Raw genomic sequence first — 19,042 nt, 5'->3', positions numbered from 1 at the left:
GATGCTCGGCCCTGTTCAGACGTGACCTCAGTCTCCGGGATTGCATCAGGTGACCTGTAAGTTTCTGTAATAGATGGAGATTTTTCTGCTCAAATTATACAGATCGAACTTGTATCTCTTAATTCCAAACAATACACTGCCCAGACGGTCTTAACTAAGTGGTTAAACTAGTCTCTTGCATTTCCGAATGTAAATTTACAATGAACACCGTAATATGTCTGAAAAAAGAAGTTTACAAAAAAAAAAAAAAAAAAAAAGGGAAATTTCTTTAAATGGGCACTGTCAAACATCATTTTTAATATTCGATTCCTTATGCTAAATAACTAACTTTTGTAAATGGCTTCCATTAAAGAAACAAAGAACAAAAAAAACTGTTAGTTTTTCTTCTGTGTACTTCTGGCCACCAGGGGTCTCCCTTCTTGACCAGAAAACATTCTCTCTGGTCAAAATCTGAGATTTTGGTCTCCTGCTTGTAATGACAGGAGACCACACTCAGGAAGTGTTTCTCTGCCCAGAGCCACACTGACAGCTGCTGCCCAGAGCCACACTGACAGCTGCTGCCCAGAGCCACACTGACAGCTGCTGCCCAGAGCCACACTGACAGCTGCTGCCCAGAGCCACACTGAAAGCTGCTGCCCAGAGCCACACTGAAAGCTGCTGCCCAGAGCCACACTGAAAGCTGCTGCCCAGAGCCACACTGAAAGCTGCTGCCCAGAGCCACACTGAAAGCTGCTGCCCAGAGCCACACTGAAAGCTGCTGCCCAGAGCCACACTGAAAGCTGCTGCCCAGAGCCTCACTGAAAGCTGCTGCCCAGAGCCTCACTGAAAGCTGCTGCCCAGAGCCTCACTGAAAGCTGCTGCCCAGAGCCTCACTGAAAGCAGCTGCCCAGAGCCTCACTGAAAGCAGCTGCGCAGAACCTCACTGAAAGCAGCTGCGCAGAACCTCACTGAAAGCAGCTGCACAGAACCTCACTGAAAGCAGCTGCCCAGAGCCTCACTGAAAGCAGCTGCCCAGAACCTCACTGAAAGCAGCTGCACAGAGCCTCACAAAGCAACTGCACAGACTGAAAGCTGCACAGAGCGTGAGGTCTTCTATTCATCACAACGCTGCTAAAATGTGAGGGCAGAAGTGGTCCCCCAGCAGACTTCAGTGATGTCATTCCTGCTGGGAAATGCCCGCTTTCTCCTGCTTGGAAAATGTGAAAGTGAAAACCACAAGTGAAAACCATTAGTAACCCTTTAAAAGAGGAACTCCGTTGGAAAACAATTGTTTTTTTTTTCAAATCAGCTGGTGCCAGAAAGTTAAACAGATTTGTAAATTACTTCTGTTTAAAAATCTTAATCCTTCCAGTGCTTATCAGCTGCTGTATGCTCCAGTGGAAGTTGTGTAGTTCTTTCCAGTCTGCCCACAGTGCTCTATGCTGCAACCTCTGTCCATGTCAGAACTGTGCAGAGTAGGAGCAAATCCCCATAGCAAACCTCTCCTGCTCTGGACAGTTCCTAAAATGGACAGAGGTGTCAGCAGAGAGCACCGTGGTCAGACTGGAAAGAACTACACAATTTTCTCTGGAGCATACAGCAGCTGATAAGTACTGGAAGGGTTAAGATTTTTAAATAGAAATAAATTACAAATCTGCTTAACTTTCTGGCATCAGTTAATAAAAAAAAAATGTTTTAGTTTTTTTCTTTAAACGTAGTTTTACATATTAAAGGGGTCCTCCGGTGGGATAAAAAAAAAAACATGTTTGTATACATACAGGAGAAAAATTGATAAAAGTGACTTGACTTTATTGTCATAATGGAAGGCTATGAGTATACCAGAGCATTTAGTTACAGTTTAACCCCTTAAGGACTCAGCCCGTTTGGGCCTTAACCTCTTAAGGACCCATGACGTATGCATACGTCATGGGTCCCGGTCCTGCGATATAACGCGGGGTCACACGGTGACCCCGCATCATATCGCGGCGGGCCCGGCGTCATAGTGAAGCCGGGACCCGCCTCTAATAGCGCGCGGCACTGATCGCTGTGCCGCGCGCTATTAACCCTTTAGCCGCGCGCTCAAAGCTGAGCCGCGCGGCTAAAAACGAAAGTAAAAGTGCCCGGCTAGCTCAGGGAGCTGTTCGGGATCGCCGCGGTATAATCGCGGCATCCCGAACAGCTGTAGCACAGGAGGAGGTCTTCTTACCTTCTCCTGCGCTGTCCGATCGCCGAATGAATGCTTCAAGCCTGAGATCCAGGCTTGAGCATTCAATCGCCGAAAACACTGATTGATCCATTCCTATGGAGATGCATCAATCAGTGTAAAAGATCAGTAAATGCAATGTTATAGCCCCCCCTATAGGAGCTATAATATTGCATAAGAAAAGTGTAAAAAAAATCATTAACCCTTTCAATTATCCCTTCCCCTAATAAAAGTTTAAATCACCCGGCATTTCCAAAAATAAAAAAAACATTATGTAAATAATAATAAAAATAAACATATGTAGTATCGCCGCGTGCGGAAATGTCCGATTTATAAAAATATACCGCTTTTTAAACCGCTCGTTCAATGGCGTACGCGCAAAAAAATTCCAAAGTCCAAAATAGCGCATTTTGATCACTTTTTATACCACAAAAAAGTGAATAAAAAGTGATCAAAAAGTCTGATCAGAACAAAAATGGTACCGCTAAAAACTTCATATGACGGCGCAAAAAATGAGTCCTCAAAGCGCCCTGAACACAGAAAAATTAAAAAGTTATAGGGGTCAAAAGATGACCATTTTAAACGTATAAATTTTCCTGCATGTATTCATGATTTTTCTCGGAAGTGATACAAATTCAAACCTATACAAGTAGGATATCATTTTAACCGTATGGACCTACAGAATAAAGATAAGGTGTCATTTTTGACAAAAAATGTACTGCGTGAAAATAGAAGCCCCCAAAACTTACAAAATAGTGTTTTTTCATCAATTTTGTCGCACATTGATTTTTTCTCCCGTTTCACCGTAGATTTTTGGGTAAAATGACTAATGTCATTACAAAGTAGAATTAGTGACGCAAAAATTAAGCCATTATATATAATTTTAGGTGAAAATTTTTAAGAGTTATGATTTTTTAAAGTTAAGGAGGAAAAATTGAAAATGAAAAAACGGAAAAAGCCCGGGTCCTTAAGGGGTGAAATACGCAGAAAATTTAATTTTTACGTTTTCATTTTTTCATCCTCGCCTTCAAAAAATCATAACTCTCTTATATTTTCATCCACAGACTAGTATGAGGGCTTGTTTTTTGCGCGACCAGTTGTCCGTTGTAATGCCATCACTCACTTTACCATAAAATGTATGGCATAACCAACAAAATACTATTTGTGTGGGGAAATTAAAAAGAAAACCGCAATTTTGCTAATTTTGGAAGGTTTCGTTTTCACGCCGTACTATTTATTTTTAAAAATGACGTGTTCTTTATTCTTTGGGTCAATACGATTAAAATGATACCCATGATTATATACTTTTCTATTACTGTTGCGCTTAAAAAAAAATCACAAACTTTTTAACCAAATTAGTACGTTTAAGATCCCCTTATTTTGAAGACCTATAACTTTTTCATTTTTCCATATAAGCAGTGGTATGAGGGCTCATTTTTTGCGCCGTGATCTGTACTTTTTATTGATACCATATTTGCTTATACAAAACTTTTAATACATTTTTTATTAATTTTTTGGGGAATAAAATGTTATAAAAAGCTATTTTGGAATTTTTTTTCTCTTTTATGTTCACGCCGTTCACCGTACAGTATCATTAACATTTTATTTTAAGAGTTCAGATATTTACGCACGCGGCGATACCAAATATGTATATAAAATATTTTTTAACACTTTTTGGTGGTGAAATAGGGAAAATGGGGCAATTCACGTTTTTATTGGGGGAGGGGGTTTTTCTAATTTTTTTTACTTTATTTTTTTTTACTTTTATTTTTACACTCTTATAGTCCCCATAGGGGACTATTTATAGCAATCATTCGATTGCTAATCCTGTTCAGTGCTATGTATAGGACACAGCACTGATCAGGGTTATCGGTTATCTTCTGCTCTGGTCTGCGGGAAGGCAGATCAGAGCAGACGACTCCCGGAAGACAGCGGAGGCAGGTGAGGGGAACTCCGGCTGCCGTGCAGGATGATCGGATCGCCGCGGCAGCGCTGCGGGCGATCCGATCATCCAATTAAGTGACCGCGATGCTGCAGATGCCGTGATCTGTATTGATCACGGCATCTGAGGGGTTAATGGCGGACATCCGCGCGATCGCGGATGTCCGCCATTACCGGCGGGTCCCTGGCTGCGATCAACAGCCGGGACCTGCCGCGCATCGCTCCGATGCCCGCAGTTATGCTTAGGTCGTAAATGTACGTCCTGGTGCGTTAAGTACCACGTCACCAGGACGTACATTAACGGCGCTCATCGTTAAGGGGTTATCCAGGAAAAACATTTATATATATTTTATCTCAACTGGCTCCAGAAAGTTAAACAGATTTGTAAATTACTTCTATTAACAAATCTTAATCCTTTCAGAACTTATGAGCTGCTTAAGTTGAGTTGTTCTCTTCTGTCTAACTGCTCTCTGATGACACCTGTCTCGGGAACTGTCCAGAGTAGAAGAAAATCCCCATAGCAAACCTCTCCTACTCGATGTCAGCAAAGAGCACTGTTGCCAGACAGAATAGAACAACTCAACTTCAGCAGCTGACAATTATTGGAAGGTTTAACATTTAAAAAAAAAAAAAAAAAAAAAAAAAAAGTTTTTCCCTGGAATACCCCTTTAAAGTATCTTTGCGATATAGATATGAACATCGCTCTAAAGACACTATTCATCGCACATGGTGAACGCAAAACAAAAGTGCCAGAACCTTTACCGACCGCAATATTAATTTTGTCTATTTATGAATACAACAAACCGTATTGGTTACAAGGCACTTGCGGGATCACATTGCAGGCTGCAGAGACCTTGAGGCTGCCATTTGAATTTCAGACCTGCCTATTCCCCCAATCTCCCGCACAATAACCCCTTGATTGCAGCTTTTACATGTTTGCATACATTGTATACATTTTATATAGCACGCACGCCTAGCGAGCGTCTGATTACTTTGGCGCCGTCGCATATGCCCACTCATACTTCTGACTAAGTTGATATGACACAAGAACAGAAGCACATGGTAATTTTTCCCAGCATGCCGGCGCTGTCTGCAGCTGGAGTGGATGCGGTAAGCAATGAGTCATTATATAAAGTGCGACTCAGACCGCGCGCACGTTTACCAGAGTCTGCCGCTTTCTCCGGGGCCTCCTGCGGTCTTATTGTGACGTGCTCCACTGCGGATGCTCGCCCCCTCCTGGATGCAGGACTCTGACTACCATGCTGTTCCAAGACTGCTTCCAGGGCAGCCATTTCTTTCTGGAGTTTGTCTAAATTGTTCCGCATGGTGTCCCGCTGCTGTAAGAAAAAGACACCCTGCGAGTTCAATATAAAGCTTTAAAATTAAATAAATAAAAACATGAAATATTGAAAATCTTGAAAGCAACGTAATAATAAGTTGCAGTAGTAGGTAGAATTAAAAGGGGTACTCTGCGGCTAAGCATTTGGAACAAACTGTTCCGAACGCTGGAGCTGGGAGCTTGTGATGTCATAGCCCCGCCCCCTCATGATGTCACACCCCACCCCCTCAATATAAGTCTATGGGAGGGGGTTTGGCTGCCATCACGTCCCCTCCCATAGACCTGCATTGAGGGGGCGTGGCGTGACTTCACGAGGGGGTGGCCATGACGTCACGACACTGCCGCAAGCATTGGGAACAAAATGTCCCGGACATTGAGGCAGCCGAGTTCCCCTTAAAGTAACAAAACAGATCTTTGCTACATTTGCCCCAGCCCAATTGGAACTGACTTCTAAAGAGCCTCACAGTGACTATGCTTTAATGTGGCTGCAGAAATCATGTAACATACATAAGATTGTATTGATTCTGAAAAACATAATTTATTTGAAGCTTAACCTGTCATTTTAGGTGAAACATGAAAGACCACAGAAAGGAAGAAAAATAGAAATTGTTATATATATATATATATATATATATATATATATATATATATATATAGTTATACTACTTCCTTTGTGTGGTATTCCATGCTTTCCGTCTGCTGTAAACAGTCTGCTCCCAGCTTCCTGTCTGGTGTACATCCTGTAATGGACTTCCTATTCCATTGTACACTCTAGCTGGGAACCCAGCCAGCTCTGTGTTATCGTCATGAAGATGTTGTGGGAGGGAGGTAGAGTTGGCTGAATTTCCGGCTAGAGTGTCCTTACCAGACAGGAAGTTGGGCTAATGACGGCAACAGACAGAAAGTTTGCAACAGAAGCAGAAGTAAAAACATAAAATACCACATAAAGGTAGGGAAAAAATAAAAAATAAAACTTTAAAATCGACCAATATAGCTTCATTTATTGGACAGTTAAAATTGCTGGACAACCCCTTTACGGGACCTGTTGATAATGTCCTTGGGTGAGATACCAAAGGACACGTTCAGAGGTCTTGTAGAGTCCAGACCTTGATGAGGAGGGGTACATACATATACAATATATGTATACACCTATAGGGGGAGATTTATCAAAACCTGTCTAGAGGTAGAGTTGCCCAGTTGCCCATAGCAACCAATCAGATCCCTTCTTTCATTTTTGAAAAGGCCTCTGAAAAATGAAAGAAGCGATCGGATTGGTGGCCATGGGCAACTTTTCCTTTGCACAGGTTTTGTATATTTATAAAATTGAGTATGTACAACCTATACAGCGTCCCGTAAGTTTGACATGTAGCACAGCGATATAAAACAGTAGTAACCAATCCAGTTCAAGAAAACTCATTCAGTTCATTCATCAGAAAATAAGAAAGAAAAGAAAGTATGAAAAAAAAATAAAAATAAAAAAGTCTCTTTTCATCAGAAAAATCAGTTTTCCGATATTTTTTTTATTTTTTTTAATGGAAAATCTAAAGCCAAGTTCTTTCTAATGGTCCCACACGCTTACAGTGCTGGGATCAATAACCACTATAGCCCTGGTACGCTTTTTATTTTTTGCTACATACGCGCCCCCGAAAGCCGCCATGTGACGCTTTAAAGTGCCGTAAGCCGTGGCTTTTGCCGGCAGGGAGAGAGATCTATTATCGCTACTTTGTGTCAGCCGCACCGCACGTGTCTTGCAGATCTATCGAACTTTAAAGGGGTACTCTGCCCCTAGACATGTTATCCATTTTCCAAAGAATGCTGGGTTCGGGTGGTCGTGATGTCACGCCACGCCCCCTCCATTCATGTCTATGGGAGGGGGCGTGACGGCAGTCACGCCCCCTCCCATAGACATGAATGGAGGGGGCGTGGCGTGACATCACGGCCACCCGAACCGTCCGTTCTGAAAATAATGTTCATCACTGAGATCGGACATCTTATTCCCAATCCTTTAGATAGGGGATGAGAAGTCTAGGGTAGGAGTACCCCTTTAATGAGGATCTTTCACGATCTTGTTAAATTTTATAATCCCCCATCATGATAAACCACCCCCTGCCTTTATTTTTTATTATTTTTTTGTTTTTCTACCTTGATATTGCTCTGTATTTTCTGCTCAGTCTCAGTCAGATTCACAGACTGGGAAGGGGCGTTCCCCAGCAGACGTGACATCATCTGAAGCCATACAGGGGAGAACTTCCTCCCTCACTCTGCTACACACAGCCCAGAGCAGTTCAGTGTGAGATGAGCTATGATTGGCTAAGAATGCACACACACACACACACCCCCTCAGCACTCCAGACTGCATTTTGCTGATTTTGGACTTCTGGAAGGCCAGCAGGAGTCCAAAGTCTGTGCAAGAGATGGGAGGGGAAATGTGCTCTGGACAAGTAGGGAGACACCTAATGGCAGCTTTTGTAAACATAAAGAAAACATAGAAAACTTTTTTTTTTATTTTTTAAACAAAGAACATTAGAAAGATTTTTTATTTACCATAATGAGTTCAATAGCAAATATTAGTTTTAATGAGAGTGCCCATTTAAAGGGGGTAATCCAGGAAACTTTTTTATTTGACTATACCTCAGGGGCTGTAAAGTTAGTGTCGTCCATAATATAGTGTCTGTACCTGTGTGTGACGGTTTTCTCACAATTCTTCTGTGATTTTCACCCCAATATTTATTTTTAACAGCATACAAAATGACTGTTGTCTCAGATTTTTCCCAGGTTGCAATGCGGCCGAGACCTGACATCACTAGTCAGCTGATAACAGGGAGCCTGTCTGCTTCAATGGGTGGAGCGATCGCTTGGTGGGAGAGAGATCAATCTGCAACTAATGCAACAGCTGTAGGCACCCTGATTGAAAACCACAGGTCTTTTAATAGATGCTGCGGCTAATTTATGTTTCAATGGGTGGGGTGGCTGAGGTGTGGGAGGGAGGAAAATGGAATTATGGGATTTGTAGGCAAAAAAAAGAAAACTCAAACAGGAAATATCAGCTCACAGAAAGCTAGCCACAGTATTATGGTAATCTCACAACATAGCCATTTAGCTCCAAGACAAGTGCAGCTCCTTCCTAAGCATGTCCATTACTGTCTGCCAGGTACGTACTAAAGTCACCTTATGGTGGAGAACCCCTTTAAGGAATGTTCTGATGGGAACAGGACAGGAGAGGAATGACCCAGGTATTTAATTCTGCACGAAAGTGACTTCAGTAACCTACTGCATGTAGTTTTATTTATTTATTTATTTTTACTTCAGATACACATCTCAGAAAAGCTTTTAGCCAAATTAATGTTTTCCCCTTCACAGCGGTAAGATGGATGACGGCTTTAAAATCCTAAATCGTGTTTTTGGGAACAGAGCGGATTATTTGAGATTTAGGGCTGCAATGTGTTTTTGTCCTAGTAACAATGAGACTCTGTAAGAATCCTCAAGGGGGGGGGGGGGGGGGGTGCAGAGAAAACATGGGGGACCAACGCCAATTTAATTATTGTACTACCCCTGTAAGAATCCTCAAGGGGGGGGGGGGGGTGCGGAGAAAACATGGCGGACCAACGCCAATTTAATTATTGTACTACCAAAAATGACAAAAATTGTGAGGTGGAAAAAAAAATAAGAAAAAGACAAACACACCCCATGTGATTTCCTTTGAATAGAGGATAGTGACAGACATTTACCAACCGATTTACCAGAGTTTTTCTGCATAAAATTGTCGCAAAAAACTTCGCAATTGCGCCTCCGTCTTTTATGTTGCGACAATCTGCCACGAGAGCGAGAAAAGCATTTTTTTTTCAAATTGGCGTACATAAGCGTTTTTACAATTTTGACTTTTGCCATAGTCAGAAATGTATCAACCGCGACATTCACAAAAAAGTTGCCAAGGCTTTAAAAACCTACTAAATATACTGCAGCCGAACCTTAAAGCGCAACTGTCAGGATATTTTACTGCAATAGCCTGCACACAGCGTGTGTACTGTGTGCAGGTGGTTTGTATAACAACCTTTCTACCTTTTATTACCCTAAAAAAGGCTTTTTATGAAAGCCACGGATAGTCGGGTAGGCGCGGCGCGAGGTCCGCGATGCCCGCCCACCGACTGTAATTCAGTGCTGGGAGGGAGCGAGCGCTCGCAAGCATTATACGCAGCGGCGCGCACGTTAGAAGAAATGAACGGCGCATGCGCTGGGACCTGTGTGTCAATCACACAGAGTCCCAGCGCTGAATTACAGTTGGTGGGCGTGGCTGGCAGCGGGGAATCGCGAAACCTTGTGCCACGCCTATCCGGCTGTCCTTGGCTTTCATAAAAAGCCTTTTTTTAGGGTAATAGGAGCCGGGAACTATTAGGTAGAAAGGTTGTTAAACAAACCACCTGCACACAGTACACACGCTGTGTGCAGGTTATTGCAGTAAAAGTTTATGACAGCTGCGCTTTAAATAACAGACACTGACTATTGTCTTCACTTAGGTGAGAAAAAAACTCCCACATTTGCTTACCTGAGAAAAAGGTATTAACGCAGTGCAACAATATAGTAAATTTGTCGCACGTAAGCAGAATGGAAGTGAAAAAAAAAAAAAAACTAAAAAATAGCCTACCTAAGCAAACTTTCATAAATGACCCTCAATATGTTTTATGGCGGAGTAACCCTTTAAAAAAAAAGAAACTAAGAAATCAACTCTGTTTTTCTTTAAAAGGGAATCTGCCATTGGTATCACCGAATTCCAGTGCTTGTGACCGTGATGACAATGGTGCGCACCTTTCTTCGCTCTGTGGCTCTTATGCCCGTTTTTTCATTCACATTGATGTCCAGCCCGGTTGCTCCTCCATCTGGCCCAGCCTTACAAATACGCATAACACTTCCCCTGTGGGCTCAGAAGCAGTACATGGGCAGTACTTGGGTTAAAGGGTGACTCCGGTGCTCCAGCATTCTGAAAATTTTGTTCAGAACACTCGGAGACTGAGGCCGTGATCGTGAGATCATGGCCACACACCCTCCATTCATGTTTATGGGAGGGGCGTGTTGGCCGACACGCCCCCTCCCATAGACATGAATGGAGGGGGCGTGGCCGTGACAAACGCCGGGTGCTGCGGGAGATTGCGGGGGGCCCCCCAAATAGCGGGACCCCCGGGATCAGACATCTTATCTTCTATCCTTTGGATGGGAAATAAGATGTCCAGCAGTGGAGTACCCCTTTAAAACTTTTTTTTTTTAAATCAACTGGTGCCAGAAAGTTAAAAGGAGTAGTCCAGTCCCGAAAAACATATACCTTATCCTTAGGATAGGGGATAAGTTTCAGATCGTGGGGGGGTCCGACCGCTAGGGCCCCCCGCGATCTCCTGTACGGGGGCCCCGGCAGCGGGAAGGGAGTGTGTCGTCCCAGCGGTCAGACCCCCCCGCGATCTGAAACTTATCCCCTATCCTTAGACATTTTTTTTTTTTAATCAGCTTGTGCCAGAAAGTTAAACAGATTTGTAAATTATTACTATATAAAGATCTTTGAATTTCCTTTCAGTCTGAACATAGTGCTCTCTGCTGACACCTCTGTTCATGTCAGGAACTTTCCAGAGTAGGAGCAAATCCCCATAGCAAACCTCTCCTGCTCTGGACAGTTCCTGACATGGACAGAGGTGTCAGCAGAGAGCACTGTGGACAGACAGAAAGGAAATTCAAAAACAAAACAACTTCCTGTGGAGCATCCAGCAGCTGATAAGTACTAGAGGGATTAAAATTTTTAAATAGAAATTTATACAGATTTGTAATTTTTTTTTCTGGCACCAGTTGATTTAAAAAATGTTTTTTCCATTAGAGTACCCCTTCAAATAAATAAGTATTTAAAAAATAAAAATAAATAAATATCTCAAATGATAATAAAGCAATATTCATATATATTTTTTATTAATACTAATAATATGTATTATTATTAATAAATAAGTAAAATAAAAAATTTGAAAAACACACTGTGCATCTGCCAGGACTCGCCATGGCATCATGGTTAAAGATGACAAAAATTATGTAAAATAAAAAACACAACGCTTGTTGTTCTGTAATATCGGACTCCATATATAAATGCGCTGCATATATTTGAACCTATATAGCCCTACACAAATCGTCTCACCACATAAAATAAAGAGGGGGTTAGGAATAAACAAATGATTCACCTTTAAAGCGCACTGGGCGCACACATAACCACAGATTAAAGGTAAAAATAAATACAGGCATAGATAGTATAAAAGTATTTTATTTTAATCAGTGTAATTTAAAAACAATATACACAAGGAAAGAATGTATAATTGAGTAAAAAGGTATATACTTGAGTATAAGCCGACCCGAATATAAGCCGAGGCCCCTAATTTCACCCCAAAAACACAGGAAAAGTTATTGACTCGACTATAAGCCTAGGGTGGGAAATACATCATCCCCCCCTGTCATCATCCAGACCCCCGTCATTAACACCCTCATCATCATCACCTGTCATCATCCCCCCTTCATCATCACTGCCTGTCATCATCCCCCCTGTAAACATCATTACCCTGTCATCATCCACCCTGTCATCATCCACCCTGTCATCATCCACCATGTCATCATCATCCCCGCCTGTCATCATCCAGACCACTGTCATCATCCCCCCCCCCCCCTCATCATCATCACCACATGTCAATTCCTTCATCAGTGGTCTTCAACGTCCGGACCACCAGATGTTGCAAAACAACAACTCCCAGCATGCCCGGACAGCCATCGGCTGTCCGGGCATGCTGGGAGTTGTAGTTTTGAAACACCTGGAGGTCCACAGGTTGAAGACCATTGCGGCCTTTGTCATCATCCAGACCCCCCTTTAGTTTTCTACTCACCTCCTCTCGGTGGGAAGGAAGGGTGAGCTGTTCCAGGCCATCTATGCTGCAGGGACCATCCGGTGGGGAGGGTTAGTCGTTCCGAACTGTCCATCTTCACCGGGAGGCCCTCTTCTCCGCTCCAGGCCAAACCTGGACTAGTGACGTTGCCTTGACGACGACGCACAGGGACGTTAACGCGCAGGGGCGGACGTCCCTGTGCGTGGTCGTCAAGGCAACGTCACTAGTCCGGGGCCGGCCCGGAGCGAAGAAGAGGGTCTCCCGGTGAAGATGGACAGCCCGGAACGACTAACCATCCCCACCGGACGGTCCCTGCAGGATAGATGGCCCGAAACAGCTCACCCTTCCTTCCCACTTAGGGGAGGTGAGTAGAAAACTAAATGGGGGGTCTGGATGATGACGAAGGCCACAGTGGTCTTCAACCTGTGGACCTCCAGGTGTTTGAAAACTATCGGCTGTCCGGGCATGCTGGGAGTTGTAATTTTGCAACATCTGGAGGTCCGCAGGTTGAAGACCAATGAGAAGGGATTGACAGGCAGAGAGCTCACTCGAGTAGAAGCCGAGGGGGGCGTTTTCAGCACAAAAAATCGTGCTGAAAAACTCTGCTTATACTCGAGTATATATTATATATATATATATATATATATATATATATATATACACATACACACACACACACAGTGTGCAAAGTTATAAATGTAATTTAGTATAGAAATATATTATATATAAAAAGGTATATAGGGTGTATATTAAAAATAATTAATGGAGGCCGCAGAGGAGTAAAAAAGTAGATATTGATTACAAATATAAAAAAAAGTATGTAAAGTATATTAGTTTGTATAAATACAGGCTGCTGCACGCTAAAAAGCCAAAGAAACGAATGTGTGTCAACACAGACAGTGATAATTCAAGATACAGCAATGTGCTGGCTAGTCATAAGGATACAACGTGCATAAGTGCCAAAAACATAAAAAAAAAAGGTAGAAAGTGACAGTGCAAAAATATAGTGCAAACAAACAATGGCGGCAGCAGAAAATACACTGATCAAAAAAATAAAGTGAACACTAAGATAACATCCTAGATCTGAATGAACTAATCGTATGAAATACTTTCGTCTTTACATAGTTGAATGCGCTGACAACAATATCACACAAAAATTATCAATGGAAATCAAATGTATGAACCCCTGGAGGTCTGGAAATGGAGTCACACTCAAAATCACAGTGGAAAACCCCACTACAGGCTGATCCAACTTTATGTAATGTCCTTAATACAAGTCCCAATGAGGCTCAGTGGTGTGTGCGGCCTCCACGTGCCCGTATGACCTCCCTACAACGCCTGGGCATGCTCCTGATGAGGTGGGGGATGGTCTCCTGAGGGATGTCCTCCCAGACCTGGACTAAAGCATCCGCCAACTCCTGGACAGTCTGTGGTGGATGGAGCTAGACGTCCCAGATGTGCTCAATCGGATTCAGGGGAACGGGCGGCCGGTCCATAGCATCAATGCCTTCCTCTTGTAGGAACTGCTGACACACTCCAGCCACATGAGGTCTAGCATTGTCTTGTATTAGGAGGAACCCAGGGCCAACCGCACCAGCATATAGTCTCGCAAGGGGTCTGAGGATCTCATCTCGGTACCTAATGGCAGTCAGGCTTCCTCTGGCAAGCACATGGAGGGCTGTGCGGCCCCCCAAAGAAATGCCACCCCACACCATTACTGACCCACCGCCAAACCGGTCATGCTGGAGGATGTTGCAGGCAACAGAACGTTCTCCACGGCGTCTCCAGACTCTGTCACATGTGCTCAGTGTGAACCTGCTTTCATCTGTGAAGAGCACAGGGCATAGGCAAATTTGCCAATCTTGGTGTTCTCTGGTAAATGCCAAACGTCCTGCACGGTGATGGCTTGTAAGCACAACCCCCACCAGGTGGATGTCGGGCCCTCATACCACCCTCATGGAGTCGGTTTGTGACCGTTTGAGTGGACACATGCACATTTGTGGCCTGCTGGAGGTCATTTTGCAGGGTTCTGGCAGTGCTCCTCCTTGCACAAAGGTGGAGGTAGCGGTCCTGCTGCAGGGTTGTTGCCCTCCTACGGCCTCCTCCACATCTCCTGATGTACTGGCCTGTCTCCTGGTAGCGCCTCCATGCTCTGGACACTATGCTGACAGACACAGCAAACCTTCTTGCCACAGCTCGCATTGATGTGCCATCCTGGATGAGCTGCACTACCTGAGCCACTTGTGTGGGTTGTAGACTCCGTCTCATGCTACCAATAGAGTGAAAGCACCGCCAGCATTCAAAAGTGACCAAAACATCAGCCAGGAAGCATAGGAGCTGAGAAGTGGTCCATGGTCACCACCTGCAGAACCACTCCTTTATTGGGAGTGTCTTGATAATTGCCTATAATTTCCACGTGTTGTCTGTTCCATGTGAAATTGATTGTCAATCAGTGTTCTTCCTGAGTGGACAGTGGGATCTCACACAAGTGTCAGTGACTTGGAGTTACATTGTGTTGTTTACGTGTTCCCTTTATTTTTTAGAGCAGTGTACATACAATACAGAGCTCCACGACACCTCTCCAGCGCTCCGACATGTTTCGCTAAAAAAAAGCTTTAACTAGGAGTGCATATAGAGCTGCATATAGTGTTTTACGCTATTGAGAGCCCTGCAATGGCCGTTTTGCATATAAAGAGAAAAAAATTAAAATACATTTTTTTTTTTGCTGGAATCTTTCCAATTCAGTGTGTGGAGAATGACGGGCTATAAAAAGCCGTGACGCAGCGCGAGCCTTTCTTATGCAGACGGCGCAATTACCACTAAGACCAAACAATATGATAAACACAATGGAGCAATAAGAATCTTCGCTCTCCCCTCCGTTCTTTCAGATGCCGTTTTCACGGGTCTCGTTTCATCTACGCAAATTGCCCGGACCTTGCAGAAGTCTCTTATTTGTATATTGTACTCATCAAAATGGAGAATAAAGCTCTCCAGGAAATGGCTTTAAAACATCAACAAAAGTTTACAAATTGCGCTCGAAAACGTACGCCGCTGAATGCCACATAATTTACTGCGTCAAAGGAGAGAAAAAAAAGGTTTTTGAAGAACAGAACATAATGTATTTACGGCCATGACAGAAGAGACTGATTGGAAAAGGTTTTTTGTTTGTTTTTTTGTTTTTATACACATTTAACAATGGATCGGGGGCTGATCGGGTGAGACAACACTGCCACCTTGTGGAGAAACGCGGTCACTGCGCTGGCAACTGTAAAAGCCAGTGCCAACAGACCTTACCAATGTTTTTCTTTCCTCGTTTGCCGATACGTTCAGCGGCGTCACATTTGCCGTTCGCCCACTAATACATGTAGGAGTTACTGAAACGTTACCATCGATGAAACACACGTTTCGACTAGACGATTGGTAAAATATTATTTTAGCCGATGGGATTTAAGTTCACATTAAACGTGGCCCTCCACATATTACAAGACTACAACTTCCAGCATGTCCGGACAGCCTTTGGTTAGGAAATACTGCTCTATACTCATGTGAACAGCATGCTGGGAGTTGTAGTTTTGCAACAGCTGGAGGCACCCTGGTTGGGAAACACTGGTCTATACTGATGTGAACACCTATGGATGTCTGGCAGTCATTGACACACCAGATTTAATGTTGAAAAACAACAACTCCCAGCATGCCTGCAGAGCCAACAGATGTCCGGGCAGGCTGGGAGTTGTAGTTTTGCAACAGCTGGAGGCACGCTTGTTATGAAACACTTCTCTATACTGATGTGAACAGTTTGCTGGGAGTTGTAGTTTTTCAACAGCTGGAGGTCCCCTGTTTAGGAAACCCTTCTCTATACTGATGTGAACAGCATGCTGGGAGTTGTAATTTTGCAACAGCTGGAGGCACCCTGGTTGGGAAAACCTGGTCTACACTGAAGGGAACACCCATGGATGTCTGGCTGTCATTGACACACCAGATTTAATGTTGTAGTTGTAGTTTTGCAATAGCTGGAGGCACGCTTGTTAGGAAACCCTTCTCTATACTGATGTGAACAGTTTGCTGGGAGTTGTAGTTTTGTAACAGATGGAGGCACCTTGGTTGGGAAAACTGCTCTATACTGAAGTAGACCGTGTGCTGGGAGTTGTAGTTTTGCAACAGCTGGAGGCATAAGGGTTGGGAAACACTGGTCTATACTGATGTGAACACCCAGGGATGTCTGGCAGTCACTGGAGCACCAGATTTATTGTTTCAAAACTACAACTCCAAGCATGCCTGGAGAGCAAACAGATGACCGGGCATGCTTGGAGTGGTAGTTTTGCAACAGCTGGAGGTCCCCTGGTTAGGAAAAACGTCTCTATACTGATGTGAACAGTATGCTGGGAGTTGTAGTTTTGCAATAGCTGGTGTCACCCTGTTGGGAATCACCGCTTCAGCTGTTGCAAAACTACAATTCCTAGCATGCCCGGACAGCCGTTGGCTGTCCGGGCATGCTGGGAGTTGTAGTTTTGCAACAGCTGGAGGCCCCCTAGTTAGGAAACACTTCTCTATACTGACGTGAGCACCTATGGATGTCTGGCAGTCATTATCCCACCAGATTTTTTGTTGCAAAACTACAACTCCCAGCATGCCTGGAGAGCCAACAGATGTCTGGGCATGCTGGGAGTGGTAGTTTTGCAACAGCTGGAGGTCCCCTGTTTAGGAAAACTTCTCTATACTGACATGAACAGCATGCTGGGAGTTGTAGTTTTGCAATAGCTGGAGGCACCCTCATAGGAATCACCGCTCCAGCTCTTGCAAAACTACCGTTGGCTGTCCGGGCATGCTGGGAGTTGTAGTTTCTCAACATCCGGAGGACCACAGTTTGGAGACAGCTGGTTTTAGAATAAAAGGTTATCTTTTAGGTGAATAAGCTGCACGATACCTGTGAAGTGAGGATTTCGCACTGAGATGACAGTCCGGAAGAGTCCCCCGTGTGACTGGCCTCGCTCTCGCATCCGGAGACTTCACCTGCCAAAACAATTGCGTAACAGCTGCCGGTTACAACTCATTAAACATTAGGTTAAAGGGGGTTATCCAGGAATAGAAAAAAAGAGCTAATTTCTTTACAAAAACAGCTCCACGTCTGTCCCAGGTTGTGAGTGGTATTGCAATTTGGCTCAATTCATTTCAATAGAACTGAGCTGCAGAACCACACCCAACCTGGAGACAGACGGGCAGCGGTTTTTGAAAGAAATTAGCTCTGTTTTTCTATTCCTGGATAACCCCTTTAACTATACATTAACGTATGGAACAGGGAGGACTACACGTCGTTAGGTGCAGCGTATCTGCCAGGCGTGGACGTACCCTGACGCCATGTTCACAAAACGAAATTTAGCTTGGAAATTCATTTGCGGCAGAGCGCTGCTGTTTTCACTGACATTCTGTTGCGCTGTGCACACGGCGGAAATTCCGATCCTGGAATTTCCACCATTTGCGGGATCCACTCAGAAATGCATTGCAGTCTATTTGGAAACGGCGCATTTCTGATAGAACCTGGTGCCGGAAGAACGTGCTATTTTGCAGAATGTCCGTCCGTGCCACTGCGCAAATTTCCGCCATATGAACATAGCCTAGGGCTATGTTCACATGGTCGATTCTGTGCAAAATGGCCGGAAAAAACACAGGAGGACATGTCACATTTAAAATGTTGATGCTGCAGCCGGACAGGATTATGTTCTGGATGATATGGGGACCTCTAGTGGTTGTTTTTTTTTTGGTCATAAGCCATGATTTCTAAAAAGGAAATAAAATTTTCCTATGAAGGCTGAAGTAACATATGTGCAGCGTCCGGCTCCGGTGAAACTGGACGAGAATTGTCACAACTGATGCCAGAAGTGCATCAGTAGACATCAGTTGTGCATCATCCAGCGTCCATTGTTTGTAATGTGAACTGTCCCATTTAAATGAATGGGATCAGTTCTTGCTTAATTTTCCCTCCGATGCATTTTCCACAGCTCAAGAGGGAGGAAAAAATAAATTAATTAAGAACAACATATGTGTGTGTGTGTGTGTGTATGTATATATATATATATATATATATATATATATATATATATATATATATATATATATATATATACACATACATAAATACATACACACATATATACACACACACACAAACACATATATATATATATATATATACACACATACAAGCAAAAAGAAAAATAGCCAGCACAACAACCTAATACACGGGTGCACGCTGTTGTGGCAAATACAGAGTATACAAAAAAAGAGGATTGCAGCAGCACACATTGGTCAAAAAATTGAGGCTCTTAGCGCACTTTTTGATCAAAACGTGTCAGGTGGTGTTTTAAATTGTTTATGGATCCAGCATGTCATCCAGTCAGAGGCTATATGCCCAACAGAGGTGAGTGGATATGAGCGTTAGGCTCAGAATGTGTGTTAGGGTCCCATCCTAAATGAGGCCACCTCCGCGTGGTGGATGGGGGGGGGAGACATTTTGATCAATAAGTGCTCTAAGAGCCTCAATTTTTTGACCAATGTGTGCTGCTGCAATCCTCTTTTTTGTAATATATATATATATATATATATATATATATATATTGTTAATGTTTTGTCAAGATGCACAACATATAAAAAGTTTTTGAATCTGTTATACACAAAAAAAAAAAAAAA

General features: G+C 43.5%; 1 protein-coding gene across 2 annotated transcripts in view; it reads right to left on the bottom strand.

Moving 5' to 3' along the window:
• Positions 1 to 19,042, bottom strand: part of BRCA1 (BRCA1 DNA repair associated) — a 156,934-nt gene that overhangs the window by 71,658 nt on the left and 66,234 nt on the right. For both annotated transcript variants that reach the window (XM_056548408.1, XM_056548409.1), the window contains 3 exons: positions 17,283 to 17,368; positions 5,286 to 5,460; positions 1 to 64 (listed from right to left, as the gene is read on the bottom strand). The exon at positions 1 to 64 is cut by the window's left edge and continues 42 nt beyond it. In XM_056548408.1, the coding sequence (XP_056404383.1) occupies positions 1 to 64; positions 5,286 to 5,460; positions 17,283 to 17,368 (325 nt within the window). The remainder of the gene's footprint in view (positions 65 to 5,285; positions 5,461 to 17,282; positions 17,369 to 19,042) is intronic.

Source organism: Hyla sarda, chromosome 12 (genome assembly GCF_029499605.1).
Source record: "Hyla sarda isolate aHylSar1 chromosome 12, aHylSar1.hap1, whole genome shotgun sequence".
Lineage (NCBI taxonomy): Eukaryota > Metazoa > Chordata > Amphibia > Anura > Hylidae > Hyla > Hyla sarda.
The sequence above is the reverse complement of the archived record's forward strand: the minus strand, read 5'-3'. Positions and strand labels throughout refer to the sequence as shown.